Source organism: Erinaceus europaeus, chromosome X (assembly GCF_950295315.1).
Source record: "Erinaceus europaeus chromosome X, mEriEur2.1, whole genome shotgun sequence".
In the NCBI taxonomy this organism is placed as follows: domain Eukaryota; kingdom Metazoa; phylum Chordata; class Mammalia; order Eulipotyphla; family Erinaceidae; genus Erinaceus; species Erinaceus europaeus.
The window spans coordinates 61,896,499-61,911,274 of NC_080185.1; the positions used below are offsets into that span (position 1 = coordinate 61,896,499).

At 40.8% G+C, this 14,776-nt stretch overlaps 2 protein-coding genes across 9 annotated transcripts in view; both read right to left on the bottom strand.

Annotated features, from left to right (window-relative positions):
* Positions 1–6,890: 6,890 nt before the first annotated feature.
* GPRASP3 (G protein-coupled receptor associated sorting protein family member 3) lies at positions 6,891–8,510 on the bottom strand. Its single transcript, XM_007538324.3, has one exon. The coding sequence runs from the start codon at positions 8,508–8,510 to the stop codon at positions 6,891–6,893; it is 1,620 nt and encodes a 539-aa protein (XP_007538386.1).
* Positions 8,478–14,776, bottom strand: part of ARMCX5 (armadillo repeat containing X-linked 5) — a 162,619-nt gene continuing 156,320 nt past the window's right edge. For all 8 annotated transcript variants that reach the window (XM_060183346.1, XM_060183341.1, XM_060183336.1 and 5 more), the window contains 3 exons: positions 9,472–9,548; positions 9,060–9,101; positions 8,478–8,767 (listed from right to left, as the gene is read on the bottom strand). The gene's annotated coding sequence lies outside the window, so the exon portion shown is untranslated. The remainder of the gene's footprint in view (positions 8,768–9,059; positions 9,102–9,471; positions 9,549–14,776) is intronic.

Here is a 14,776-nt window from a genome sequence, read left to right on the forward strand (position 1 = left end):
TGGGGGGATGGATCAGAAAACATAACCCAACCATATGCTGCTTGCAAGAATCCCATCTGTCACAACAAGATAAACACAGACTTAAAGTGAAAGGATGGAAAATTATCATACAGGCTAACGGTCCACAAAAAAGGGCAGGAACAGCCATTCTCATCTCAGACACGATAGATTTTAAATTAAATAAAGTAATAAAAGATAGGCAAGGACATTACATAATGATTAGAGGATCAATCAGCCAAGAAGACTTAACAATTATTAACATCTATGGACCCAACGAGGGACCATCTAAATACATTAAGCATCTACTGAAAGAATTTCAAAAATACATCAATAGTAATACAATAATAGTGGGAGACTTCAATACCCTACTCTCCACTTAGACAGATCAACAAAGCAGAGAACCAATAAAGATAAAAGAGAATTGAATGAAGAGATTGACAGACTAGACCTCTTGAACATTTTCAGACTCCTCCACCCCAAAAAACTGGAATACACCTTCTTTTCAAATCCACATAACACATACTCAAGGATAGACCACATGTTAGGCCACAAAGTCAGCATCAATAAATTCAAGAGCATTGAAATCATCCCAAGTATCTTCTCAGACCACAGTGGAGTAAAACTAACATGTAACAACAAACGGAAAATTATTAAAAGACATAGAATTTGGAAACTAAACAACATGCTCCTTAAGAACCACTGGGTCAGAGACTCACTCAAACAGGAAATTCAAATGTTCCTGGAAACTAATGAAAATGAAGACACAACCTATCAAAATATTTGGGACACAGCTAAAGCAGTACTGAGAGGGAAACTTATAGCCATACACACCAAGAAGAAGTTCAAATGAATGACCTTACTGCACACCTCAAGGACTTAGAGGAAGAGGAACAAAGGAACCCTAAAGCAACCAGAAGGACAAAATCACTAAAGTTCGAGCAGAAATAAACAACATCGAAAATAAAAGAACCATACAAAAGATCAATGAAGCCAAATGTTGGTTCTTTGAAAGACTAAACAAAATTGACAAACCCCTAGCCAGACTCATCAAACAAAAAAGAGAGAAGACTCAAATTAATAGAATTGTAAACAATGCAGGAGATATCACAACTGACACCACAGAAATCCAGAGAATCCTGCGAAACTTCTATAAAGAACTATATGCCACCAAGCTAGAGAATCTGGAAGAAATGGAATAATTCCTAGAAACCTATGCACTTCCAATACTGAACCAAGAAGAACTACAAAATCTAAATGCACCAATCACAGACAAAGAAATTGAAACCGTTATTAAGAATCTCCCCAACAACAAAAGTCCTGGACCAGATGGTTTCACAAACGAATTCTACAAAACTTTCAGGAAACAGTTAATACCCATACTTCTTAAGCTATTCCATAAGATTGAAGAAACAGGAATACTCCCTTCCACCTTCTATGAAGCCAACATCACCCTGATACCAAAAGCTGATAGGGACAGAACAAAAAAGGAAAACTACAGACCAATATCTCTGATGAACATAGATGCCAACATATTAAACAAGATCTTGGCCAACTGGATACAGCAACACATCAAAAAGATTGTTCATCATGACCCAATGGGATTCATCCCAGGAATGCAAGGCTGGTTCAACATCCGTAAGTCAATCAATGTCATTCACCACATCAATAAAAGCAAAGCCAAAAACCACATCATTATCTCAATAGATGCAGAGAAAGCCTTGACAAAATCCAACACCCATTCATGCTCAAAACTCTACAAAAATGGGAATAGATGGGAAATTCCTCAAGATAGTGGAATCTATATATAGCAAACCTACAGCCAACATCATACTCAATGGACAGAAGCTGAAAGCATTCCCCCTCAGATAGGGGACTAGACAGGGCTGCCCACTGTCACCGTTACTCTTCAACATAGTATTGGAAGTTCTTGCCATAGCAATCAGGCAAGAGAAAGAAATCAAAGGGATACAGATTGGAAGGGAAGAAGTCAAGTTCTCACTATTTGCAGATGATATGATAGTATACATAGAAAGACCTAAAGAATCCAGTAGAAAATTACTGGAAGTTATTAGGCAATATAGCAAGGTATCTGGCTACAAAATCAATGTACAAAAATCAGTGGCATTTCTTTATGCAAACACTAAATCTGAAGAAGAAGACATCCAGATATCACTCCCATTTACTGTTTCAGCAAAATCAATCAAATACCTAGGAATAAAGCTGACCAAAGAAGTGAAAGACTTGTATGCTGAAAACTATGAGTCGCTACTCAAGGAAATTGAAACTGAGCTAGCAGGAATTATGTTAAGTGAACTAAATCAGAAAGATAAAGATGAGTATGGGATGATCCCACTCATCAACAGAGGCTGACTAAGAAGATCTGAAAGGGAAACTAAAAGCAGGACCTGATCAAATTGTAAGTAGGGCACCAAAGTAAAAACCCTGTGGTGAGGGGTAGACATGCAGCTTCCTGGGCCAGTGGGGGGTGGGAGTGGGCGGGAGGGATGGGTCACAGTCCTTTGGTGGTGGGAATGGTGTTTATGTACACTCCTAGCAAAATGTAGACATACAAATCAGTAGTTAATTAATATGAGAGGGGGAAATCAATTGTATGTCTCAAAGTTTCTCAAAAGACAAACTGAATCTTTTTAATATATAGGATATGTATTTGATATGCAGACTCTCTCAAAAGCTTAGACCAAGTAGATTAGAAGCATCCAATAGCACAGCTATATACAAGATACTGGATACTGTACAGCAAACCATAACAAAGGGACTTTTCAAAGTTAACCCAATTAACAAATAATGTGATGATAATATTAACTATCGATTGTCTTTTTGAACCCTAAGACAGCAGGAACCTCACATCTCCACTATAGAGCCCCTACTTCCCCCAGTCCTGGAACCCTTGGATAGGGCCCACTTCCCGTATGCATCTCCCAATCCAAACCAAATAATATTGCATCCGCCGATCACAACCTAACCAATGCAACGATTGCCACCTCAACATGCTTCACCTCAGACTGTATCCAAAGACTTCACGTGTGGAATGACAACCCTTCAGCTTCATTACTCGGGTGAGACCTTTCCTTTTATAGTACACTCTAATTTCATCTCAGGTAGTTCACTTTCTAACAAAGTCCCATAACCTAGATATACACCAGTTTCTGTGAGAGAGAGCTTATGTGCACACGTATCCATAAACTACTGCAAAATATATACCTGAAAGCAGAAGCACACCAGAGTTTGCAGTGAGTACCTCCCTAACACTTCCTCTCCACTATTCCAAGCTTGGGATCCATGATTGCTCAACAAATTGTTTGGCTTCATATGTTAACTCTCTTTTCAATCACCATGTTCCAGATGCCACCAGGATGCTGGCCAGGCTTCCCTGGATTGAAGACCCCACTAATGTGTCCTGGAGCTCAGCTTCCCCAGAGACACACCTTACTAGGGAAAGAGAGAGGCAGACTGGGAGTATGGACCGACCAGTCAACGCCCATGTTCAGCGGGGAAGCAATTACAGAAGCCAGACCTTCTACCTTCTGCAACCCTCAACGACCCTGGGTCCATGCTCCCAGAGGGCTAGAGAATGGGAAAGCTATCATGGGAGGGGGTGGGTTATGGGGATTGGGTGGTGGGAATTGTGTGGAGTTGTACCCCTCCTACCTTATGTTTTTGTTCATTAATCCTCTCTTAAAGAAAAAATTAAAAAATATATATATATTTTAAAATTTTTATTGTCTTTACTTATTTATTGGATAGAGACAGTCAGAAATTGAGACGGAAAGGAAAGATAGAGAGGAAGAGAGACAGAGAAACACCTGCAGCACTGCTTCACCACTGGCAAAGTTTTTTCCCTGCAGGTGGGGACTGAGGTCTCAAACCCAGGTCCTTGTGCATTGAAACCTGTGTGCTCAGCCAGATGTGTCACTAGCTGGCCCCCAAAATAGCTTATAAAACCAGCTGAATTTTCCTCTCTTCTAAAAAGCTATATGGCTAAAATGAAAAACAAACAAGAAATGACTATTTCAACTGCTACCACAGATGTAGAGAAAACTTCCATATGCTGATTTTGAAATCTAAAATGATGCGACCACTTTGGAAAGTGTAAACACCTAGTGTATACCTACTATATGTTATAGTCACTGCATTCCTAGATATTTCCATGAGGAAAAAAATCAAAGCGTATGTCCTTGGAAACTACTGTACATGAATGCTGATGGTAGCTTTGTTAGCAATAGCCCAAATCTGAAGGTAACATCTCTAGTGCCCATTAATAGACTAATGGATAAAACTGTGGTATAAGCCATATAGTGGAATAATAATAGGCAATATAGAGCAATTAACTATTATGTTTGGTGACAGTTGTCAGACCACATAACCTATGCTATATGTTTCCATTTACATAAATTTACAATTAAAACAATTCTCTATTTGCCAGAAACCAACCAGTGGCAGTCTGGAATTGAGAATCATGGTGGGGGGGGAATGGCAGGGAGGGACCAAAAAGGGACAATGAAGAAACTTTGAGTGTGACAGATAATTTTCACTGTCTTGCTGTAATGATTGCTTCATGTGTACATACATGGCAAATCTTATCAAACTGTATATGTTAAATAAGTAAAGTTTAATGTATGCCAACTAGATGTTAATAAAGTCATTAAATAAAAAGCAGGTAGTAAATCAAAATTACAATTGTAAAGATGAAATGGCAATTTGTAACATCATAGTCATCTTTTCATAGTAAGTTTGTGCATACTATTAAAAGGATATACAATAAAATATTAGGATGCTCTGTGCCAACTGTTAACAAAATATTGTGATATAGTGGCTTAGGAGGTGGTTCAGTGGATAGTGTTGGACTCACAAGCATGGGGTCCTGAGTTCAGTCCCTGCATTACATGAGCCAGAATGATGCTTTGGTTCTCTTTTCTCTTCTCCCTTCGCTCTCATAAATATTTTTTTAAGTTAAAGAATGCATGGCTGGGGAAATGGTAGAACTTCAGACCTTTGTTCCTGAAGTTCTCAATTCAATCCCCAGCACTGTGTGTACCGGAGCGGTACACTGGCTAGTCTGTCTCCTCTCTGCCTCATGTGAAACTCTTTCATAAGTATATGTAGTTATATGTAAATATGTAAATAAAAACCATGAATCTTTTAAAATAATTACAGGATGCAGTAATATGTCATAGAAGCATATTTATTGACATCAAAATATGTTCACAATACACAGTGGAGGGATAATCAAGGTACAAACAATATTTACAGTATAATCTTTGTTTCAGTTTCTTACTTGCTTGAAAATCTCAACATACATAACCCATTATTTTCACACATACCGACATTTTCTTCAGTTTATACCAACATTTGTAATGTCTACCATATATCTTAGAGAACACAGTTACATCTCAAAAACCCTGTAAGTGCTTTCTGGATTATATAGCCTACCAAAAATCACTATCATATAGGTTGAGGCAGTCATTTCTCTCCTATCTTTTCTGTCCTCTTTGATGAAGTTGCAGTTCTGGACCTACATTTCTCCTACGAGTCTATCTGGTACATTTGTAGCTGGTACGAATGCAGAAAGTATGTTTGTGTACAAGTAAAGGATGTAGCCCTTTGGCCTTTCAATTGACACTGGAGAATACATCACAAATGGTTAAAAGTTAAGATTTTTTTAAGAGAAAGAGAGCTTCTAGAATGCATGAAACAATATATATTTTTATATATATTTAATGATTCCAGTTACCTGAAATACGAATACACATATACATTACAAAAGATAGAATAGAAATACAACAAGTTTCACTTACTAATAACTCCAAATCAATCTTGGTCACTCTACAGTTTGGGGCACCTACTGTTTCCCAGGTACTGCCAGATCAAATCTATATACTCATCTAAGACTGTTCTCCTGACCCCAACAGTTATAGTTAAATGCCTAATAGACGTGCATTTGGAGCAAATTAAGAATTGAAAGACCTTGCACGGACATAAACTACAGCACAATTGAGTCAAAACCAGTCTACAAGTCTTAAAAGTTATAATGTAAAAGCGGAAGAGGAGAGCAAGGCAGCGTGTAATGTGAGTGGGTTTTAGTATCAGATGAAATCACTATGCTACTTCCCTTGTGTGGGAATTTAGAAGAAAATGATTCACTGAATTCTCTTTGGAGAGGACCCAGTATGAGTTACAATAACTGAAACGAATCCAAGTTCCTAGTTCAGGATCACCGTGAAAAAAGGAAAATTCTGTAAAATAATGTTTCAACAGTAAGAATAGATATTAATCAAGTGATGTGACTAGTCATAAATGTGTGACAAAATGAATATTACATTTTATCTGAAATTCAAGGGCATTTCTGCATTATAGAATGAACTGGTGGACTGGAGGAAACAGCAATCTTTTTTTCACAATGAACACAGTACAGTTAAATCTGTTAAGAGTACAATAGTGACAATATATGTTTGTGTTTTATGTGCTGTTACCTTTTTGCATGTATATATGTCTTATTTCTATAACTAGATTATATATTCAAGGATGTTCTCGTTTTGTAATTTGAAGTCACAAATGGGTCTAAGCAGATACTAGTTAACAAGTTAGCTTACATTTGATGTACTAGTTCACTATCTTAAGCAAAATGTTAAAAGTTTCCAGCCTACACAAGATAAAAATCAATAGATGTTTTCACTTTACTATGTAATACTCATTTGATATCCTAGAAGTGATGTAGCTCAATCCCACAGATGGTCAAGGTAACGTGTCAAAGATATGATTTATAATGTGCACACTGTAACAACCAAAACATGAAAAGCTCTTTAGGATCAGATATCATACTGGAGTTTGGTAATTGACCAAAAGTGTTCTCTTTTTCTTTTTGGCTCATTTTACATTGTTTCAATAATCCCTTTAACTTCACGGAAAATGGCCATAAGTGAATTATAACTTTCATGATCAACAACTACAATTGAGCCCTTTCTGATGTGCTCCTTTATGTTAATAAATATGGCCACAGCACTGACAAGATTAGCCTTTGCTTCTTTCTGATTAAATATTAGTTTTAATGCTGCTAATGCCTCTGTGCCGGTCATATCTCTGGCAGCAACTGGACTTTCAGACAGATTCAAAAGTACTTTCAAAACAAGATTTCTGGTTTTACGATTTCCCTGGGACAACAGATTGAAAAATCCTGGAAAGTAACCCAAAACAATGTGGTGATGGTTAGCATTAATAGTCAGTTGCCCAAGTATCTTTAATCCAGATTGTTGTCCAGGTGAGTTTAAGGGGAAAGACATGGTTTCCTGGCACATATGCTTAACATGTAATTCAGCCTTGCGAAGTCTTTCATCCCCAGAAGGGGGATTCAGAGTAATCACAGCCTTTTTTCTCATTTCAGAGGAAGGAAAGCTGAGTAAGCTTTCAATAAGTGTCACTACACCCACCTCATTAATAAACTCTTGGGCAAATGGATGCACATCAATGATCCCCATTGCAATTTGAGCTATTTTATGGATGAGAGGATCAGTAGTTGACTTAAGTAAGGAAATAAGTCTTTCAAATTCCTCAGAATCCATATAGCACTCCATTTTGCAAGGACAAGCAAATGGTTTAATCCCATTCATCTCTCTGATCTTGATCTGGCGTCTGATCTCCTCTATGGTTTGGACACAAGGTTCAGAACCAAATGGGTATTCAGCTTGGGTACAAGTGGGAATCTCACTAGAAGAGCATGCTTCTGCCCCTTCTCCTGTTGCCCCTGCTTCAGACTTAGAACTGGTATTATCATCAGCTGAGGCAAGAACAATAAATGAAGGTGGCTTTGGCTCCGATGGGGTCTGGGATCTATATCCTAACACTGCTGGTGTTATAGCAGGGGCTTTGGGCCAGATGGTTACCTCAGACCAGTCCCTTGGCCTATCTTTTTCATTAATTTCATCCACAGGCTGGGGCTTAATTATTCTGCTCACAGGTCTAGGATTAGGATCAAAACTAGTTTCATCTCCATCCCAAAACCAACTCCCAATAACGTCATACTCCTCCTCCTCCTCCTTAGGTGCTGGCTTAGCCTTGGAACTGGCTCCAGACACAGGCTCTGACTTTCCAACACAGGGAGCGGAACCAGTGTCCTTATCCTTCACTTCATTTTTAACAGTAGAACTATTACCTCCTTCTGCATTCCCAGGCTGGGAACTCACACTGGTTCCTTCCTCAGCCCAGAGACATGCATCAATACCAATTTTATTGTTACATTTGGACTTCGACTCAGCACTAGCCTCAGTCTTAGGACTGGAATCTGTCATGGCTCCCTTCTTCTTCTCAGCAATAGTCTTTTTCTTAGACACTGCTTTACTCTCTGCCACTGCAGCTGCCTGAGATCCTGCTTTGGCTACTGATTTGGCCTGGTTTTTGTCTCCAGGTTTCACTACATTTGTAGCTGCCTTCTCTACTTCAGCTTGTACAGCTTTTTTCGCAGCTTTGGACTTGTTTCTACGTCTGTTCTTAGCCATTGTCAAAGCTCTATTAAATGTGTAAGTCTATAACAGCCTTGGATTTGGTGCTCAATATGTCTAAGGTCAGTATCTTAACACTGGGTCAGAAATAAATTTTGTAGCAGCAGTTAGTCAAATATATACACAGTCTCTATCAATGATACAGAAGTACACTAGAGGAACTCAGTCTGAAGGAAGATGATGGCTTCTGAGTGTTAACCTGTTGAAAGTGATGGTTTTCTGCCACTCCAAGGTCAGCACAGCCACAACAGGACCTGAGATGGAAGGATATGGACTTTGAGTTTTTTCAAAATGTACATTTTAATGTAGATAGTTGCAAAGAAGGTCACAAAAGAGTTGATCTGGAATGTGTGACAAGAGAATTGGTATAGTAGAACTAATGATTAACAAAATCCTGCCCAGGTAGTGCTACACTCTTTTCTCTGCATTTAAAAGGAGCAAGGATCATATCTTGATGAGAGAAAATTTAAGCAATATCTAGCTCCCTTTGATATCTCAACACATAATTATACTTTATAAGCCTGTCCATGTAGGCATCATACTAACCTGCACTGATATGGTGCAATTTTCCACTCCTTCCTTGTCAACCTGCAAGCAGATTTATAAACAAAAACATGAGAAGGACTGAATTTTTGATTACTTGTTGGACATATAATTTGGTCTCTAAACACAATGCCAGTCTTTCTAAAACTAGAGCTTTGGGTGTATGATACTACAGACTTCTTTGGTTTCTCTTATGGCTTCCCTTACCATTTCTGTCCCAATATCTATATATTAACCTACAGTTACAATCCTGGATCACTCCACCCCCATTCATACTTACACAAGCAAGGGCAGAGATATCTGGAAGGCTCGATGATAATGGCTCCAAGATATGATCTGGTTTTATCCCTATTATCCCCTGGACATCAGTCAGTCCTCATCTTGAATCACTAGGGCTATATATTCCCATACTCACCTTGGATCCAAATGAATGGGTATTGTGTTCTTAAATGCTTTCCAAGTGAATAGCTATCCAGAGATTTCTGCAGCAACCTATAAAGGTAAAGAAACAAACCTATAGGTAGTGAAAAGGCAAAGGAGAGATAGCAGAAAAAATGAGACTGCCCAGAATCCTATTTCAAGAGTTATAAATGTTTGAAATTCAGTGCCAAGTTAAATGTGTCCCACCTGTCTTCTCTTCCCTAATGATTTTCTATTCATCACCCCACCCTAGATCTGCAGCTTGTTTAATTACACCTTCCCCTAACTCTGAAGATAATGCTTTTTCCATACCTAGTCCTCTACACAAAAATATGAGACCCAAGATGAGTAGTAGAACACAAGCATCTACTCAGAAAGAAGGTGGGAAAAATAATAGGGACTAGCATTTGAATACTATCTCTGCATACTCAGATTATTTCCCCTCTCTGCACATATAACGATCGTACGTCACTGATCAACAATGCAATACCAATCTGTCCACACAGCAGGGGTCCTTAGGCGATGCTATCTTTACTAAAACCTGTGCAGAAAAAGAAAAGGTATTCAACAAAATAGCAAGGGTTGAAAAATGTCTGGATAATTAGTCAAAACTCAGGCCCTGATGCCTTCTCAAGAATCAAAAACTACGTCAATAAATGGCCACCAACTCCCACAATTCCTCAGGTTTCTACCACCAGAAAAACCATCAAGTCTTCCATTTGACAGTTTCTGCAAATGAACAAAAACAAAAATGGTGGGTGTAGATACAGTTTGGATTTCTAGAAAAAGAAATAGAAGAAGCACATTATTTCTAAATGAACCGTCCAGAAAGCTCTCCCCCACCCCAATGTGCAATGGAGTAGGGAGTTGAGAATTTCAGAAAGAAGGACCAACAAATACGCCAACATTTATTTGCATAAAACATTCCAGTAATATGTCTGTCCACTCCTCAAACTGACATCAGCTTGCATGAAACTGGGTGTAAGATCTAAGCATGGAGGTGAATAAAACACTAGTGTGTTGATAATGCAAATAATTTCTATTAGGCATGTTTTTTTAAATTTGTCATATTAAATTCCCTCATTATTTGCCACTGTTATATATGTGTTCTTTCAGTATAATAAAAAAACTACAGTAAAAAAGGTAACTTAAATCTCAAAGAATATCAGCAAACAGGTTGGTGAATCCACCCACGCAAAGTTTCCTTTTTGATGACTGCGTCATCTTTGCCGCGCATACAGGAGACTTGGGCAGCAACAAGCTGCCTGTGGGAAGAAACAGCACCCCAGGTTCAGGGTCCCACACGCATAACGCCCCCGCCCCCAGATCCCCAGGGATGTTCAGGGACCCTGGACCCAGGGCAGTGACGACCCCTCAATCCCGACTCCTGCCCAATGCGCCATTTCTCCTGATGCTGCAGCAGCAGGCGCCCACAGCCCGCCATCCCCCCAGAGCACCTTCCCAACTTGGGGGGGGGGGCTGGACAGCTGTCTGGGGGAGCAGAGGGAGCCGCTCCCTCCAGGGGGCCGAGGGGACCCCTGCCCAACCCCTAAGCCAGGCCAGTCCGCGCCAGGGTCACCTCCCTGTGGCCAGCGCACCCGCGCCCTAACTGTGCACCCACCTGTCTGAAACCCTGGCTGCCAGCCGCTCGCCAGCTCCTCGCCAGCAGAACATGGCCCCCAACCCCAGGGCTGCCCCCCGGGCTAGCGACAGCGGGGGCTGCCTGCCCGTGCCCATAGCTCCCTACTTGCCTCGGCAGACCCAGGCCCGCTGGCCGGCCTGCCACCCCCGGGAGGGCAGCTGATCCGGTTCCAGAGGCGCCTTCGCTGTCAAGCGAGCAAGACGAGGAGAGGAGCAAGCGCTGAGGGTTGCAGGAGGCAATGTCCTGCCCCCCGCGCCGCTGCACCAAAATGGCCAGGGGCTGCGCAGGCTGCGGCACCGAGGCTCCACCGGTGGGAGTGGCGCTAGGGCGGAGGGATATGGCGCAAGAGGGCTCAGCGCCCCCTCACACTCCTGCCTGGCAAAGGGGGGCCGCGGGGAGGGGGAGGAGTCCCAGCGCAGGGGAAGCCTGGAGCTCAGCTGCTGCCTCTCTGCACCTCCCTCCTTCTGCCACTGTACCACAGCCCCTCTTAGAGACCACCCCTCAGATGCCTCTTCCCCCCTCAAGATGGGGTGCCTGAGAGCAGCGGGTGCTGGGGGCCTTGGCTTAGAGAGGGGCGGTGGGATGGCGTTGGATGAGGGGCCTACTCGGGAGGGAGCAGCGGATGGATACTTGTCCCTGTCATCTGCCATGTGTGCGCCACATGACACATACAAGCAAGATCTGCATTGCTCTAGGTCTGCAAGCCTGCCCCTCCTGTGCTTAGCCCACCATGCCTTCCTGATCATGCTCAAGGACCAGGGATCTCAGGACACCAGACTGGGAAGGCACAGGGGGCTTAAGGCCAGACTGGTCTGGAGGTGCTATTCTGACTGCCACCCCCCATCCGGCCCAATTCTGTTACTGCGTCATTGAGGCTACCAAAGGCAGGAAGGTTCCCCTGGAGGCCTCACCACTAAAGGAAGGCCCAGCTAGGCTGCTCACCTCAGGGCACAGCACATTGGCTGCCAAGGGTCATGCTTTCTGCTACACTGGTTTCTTTTCCTCATATAAGATGATAGCACAGTTTCCTATGTGGAGACCACCATATTTGCCCATCAAAGAGGGTCTTTCCCTAACAGGGCACTCACTGCATCCCATAATTCTCTTATATGAACACCAATATTTGTAACTTCAAACTGGTGTAGTTCTTTTGGAGAGTCCTTAACCAAATAAAAATGGATACAACTCTTAGGCATATATCAAAAGAACATGGAAACACAAATTTGAAGTGACATATGTATCCCTGTGTTCATTACTGCATTATTCCCAGTAGCTAAGGAATGAAAGCACTCTGCATGCCCACTGAAAAGTGACTGGAGGAAGAGGTTATGGAATACTACTCGGCAAAAAAAGAATTCGATGTGACTGCTTAGTGAAGAAAGCAAGGAGGAAAAATGACAAGTATAGGAAAGTTTCACTTTTATGTGGATTATAGATAATTAAAACACATCAATTTGCAAGAAGAATAAGAGAAGGAGGAGTGGGAGGAGGAAACCAAATAATCTCTAAGACTTTGTGAGAACTATGGCTATTGGTGGGGGATGGAGACTTTTGGTGGAGCAGGAAACTATATCCCTGTAATCTTAGGCTCTTGTAAATCATTATGAAATTACTAATAAAATTATATTAAATTTAAAAAGATACCACTCGGGAGTCGGGCGGTAGCTCAGTGGGTTAAGTGCATAGATCGGCTAACGATCTTGGTTGGAACCCCCAGCTCCCCACCTGCAGGGGAGTCACTTCATAGGCGGTGAAGCGGTCTGCAGGTGTCTGCCTTTCTCTCCCGCCTCTGTCTTCCCCTCCTCTCTCCATTTCTCTCTATCCTATCTAACAATGACGACATCAATAACAACAACAATAATAAAAAATAAGGGCAACAAAAAGGAAAATAAACAAATATAAAAAATTTTAAAAATACCACTCATAGTAAAAAGAAAAGGGGTTTCATTTTGTTATCACTACCTCTTGATGAATAATTTCATAAATTCTGCTTCTGAACATTGGTTCTTGCTGGTCTTTCTTTAGTTGTTTTTCTATAATACTTAACAGCTTTAACATTCAATACAGTGTTTTGTTGTTGTTGTTTGTTACCACCAGTATAGAGAATACTCAAATGGAGAACTTTAGCCAGCTGCCCTAAGATTAAATGTGCCCGAGGGTGGAGAGAAAGTAAATACAGTCAGTCCCCATACAGTTAATCAGAAGAGGTCATATGGCATCCCTAGCTAGGATAGTGCCAAGTGTGTGCCCTCTCATCTCAAGCTGCAAGGAGTATTTATTTATAATAATTATGTATTTTTATCATTGTTCAGACAAAACAACAGGTAGCTATAGATTGCAAAGATAAGAATACATTTCTAATGGAGAAAAATCTCAGAGTATGAGTGCTTGAATCTGTCATTATGCAAGTGTCATTATGTCAGGTATGTTAGGAGTCTCTGAAATATCCAAATTTCACCTTAGAGCAGAATTCTGTGATAATGGGACAGATCCTAAATACAGGCTTCATGCTGGAGAGGTTGTGGGAACATAGGAACCCTCCTGCAAGGCTGGTGGGAATGTAAATTAGTCCAACCCCTGTAGAGAGCAGTCTGGAGAACTCTCAGAAGGGTAGAAAAGGATGCACCCTATGATCCTACAATTCCTCTCCTGGGGATATATCCTAAGGAACCATCCAAAAAGATTTGTGTATACTTATGTTCATAGTAGCACAATTTGTAATATCCAAAAACCTGGAAGCATCCCAGTTGTCCAACAACAGATGCATGGCTGACCAAGCTGTGATATATATACACAATGGAATACTATTCAGCCATTAAATATGGTGCTTTCACCGTTTTCAGCCCATCTTGGATGGAGCTTGAAGAAATCACGTTAAGTGAAATAAGCCAGAAACAGAAGGATGAATATAGGATGATATCACTCACAGGCAGAAGTTGAAAAACAAGATCAGAAAAGAAGACACTAAGCAGAACTTGGAATGAAGTTGGTGTGTTGCACTAAAATAAAAAGATTCTGAGGTGGGTGGGGGGACTGGAACATGATGGCAGAGTACCCAGTGGGGGTTGTATTGTTATGTGGAAAACTGGGAAATTTTATGCATGTACAAACTATTGTATTTACTGTTGACTATAAAAAATAATCCCCAAATAAAGAAAAATGTTTAATTAAAAAATACAGTCCTAATGGTAAATTAGTCTCAAGGAATGTACCTTGTAGACAAATGATATATTTTGCAAGCATAGATGCAAAGTTATCTCTCAGTAGGATATCTAATAACACGTATCAGTAAGTCTGAGATTGGAAAACTTCTTTAACACAATGCTTCACTGCTCTGAGCTCTTTTCAAATAGAGAGAAACAGAGGGAAAGAAAGAATTTTCTTCCAGTGTAGTATAGGCCGGTCTTGAACCTGGGTCATACACAACAAAGCAGGTTCACTATCCAGAACTATGCTGCCAACTCAGGATAGTATCTTGATTTTGAAGAATATTGGACCTACAAATTTTGATGTGACAGTTCCTTTCATGAGTTAAAACTGATATATGTATATTTTAAAGGATAAGCATTCATTGGGGGGAAAGAAGGCCTCTTCAATAAATGGTACTGGGTAAACTCAACACCCACATGTAGAAAAATTAAACTAGACCAGCCTTTAA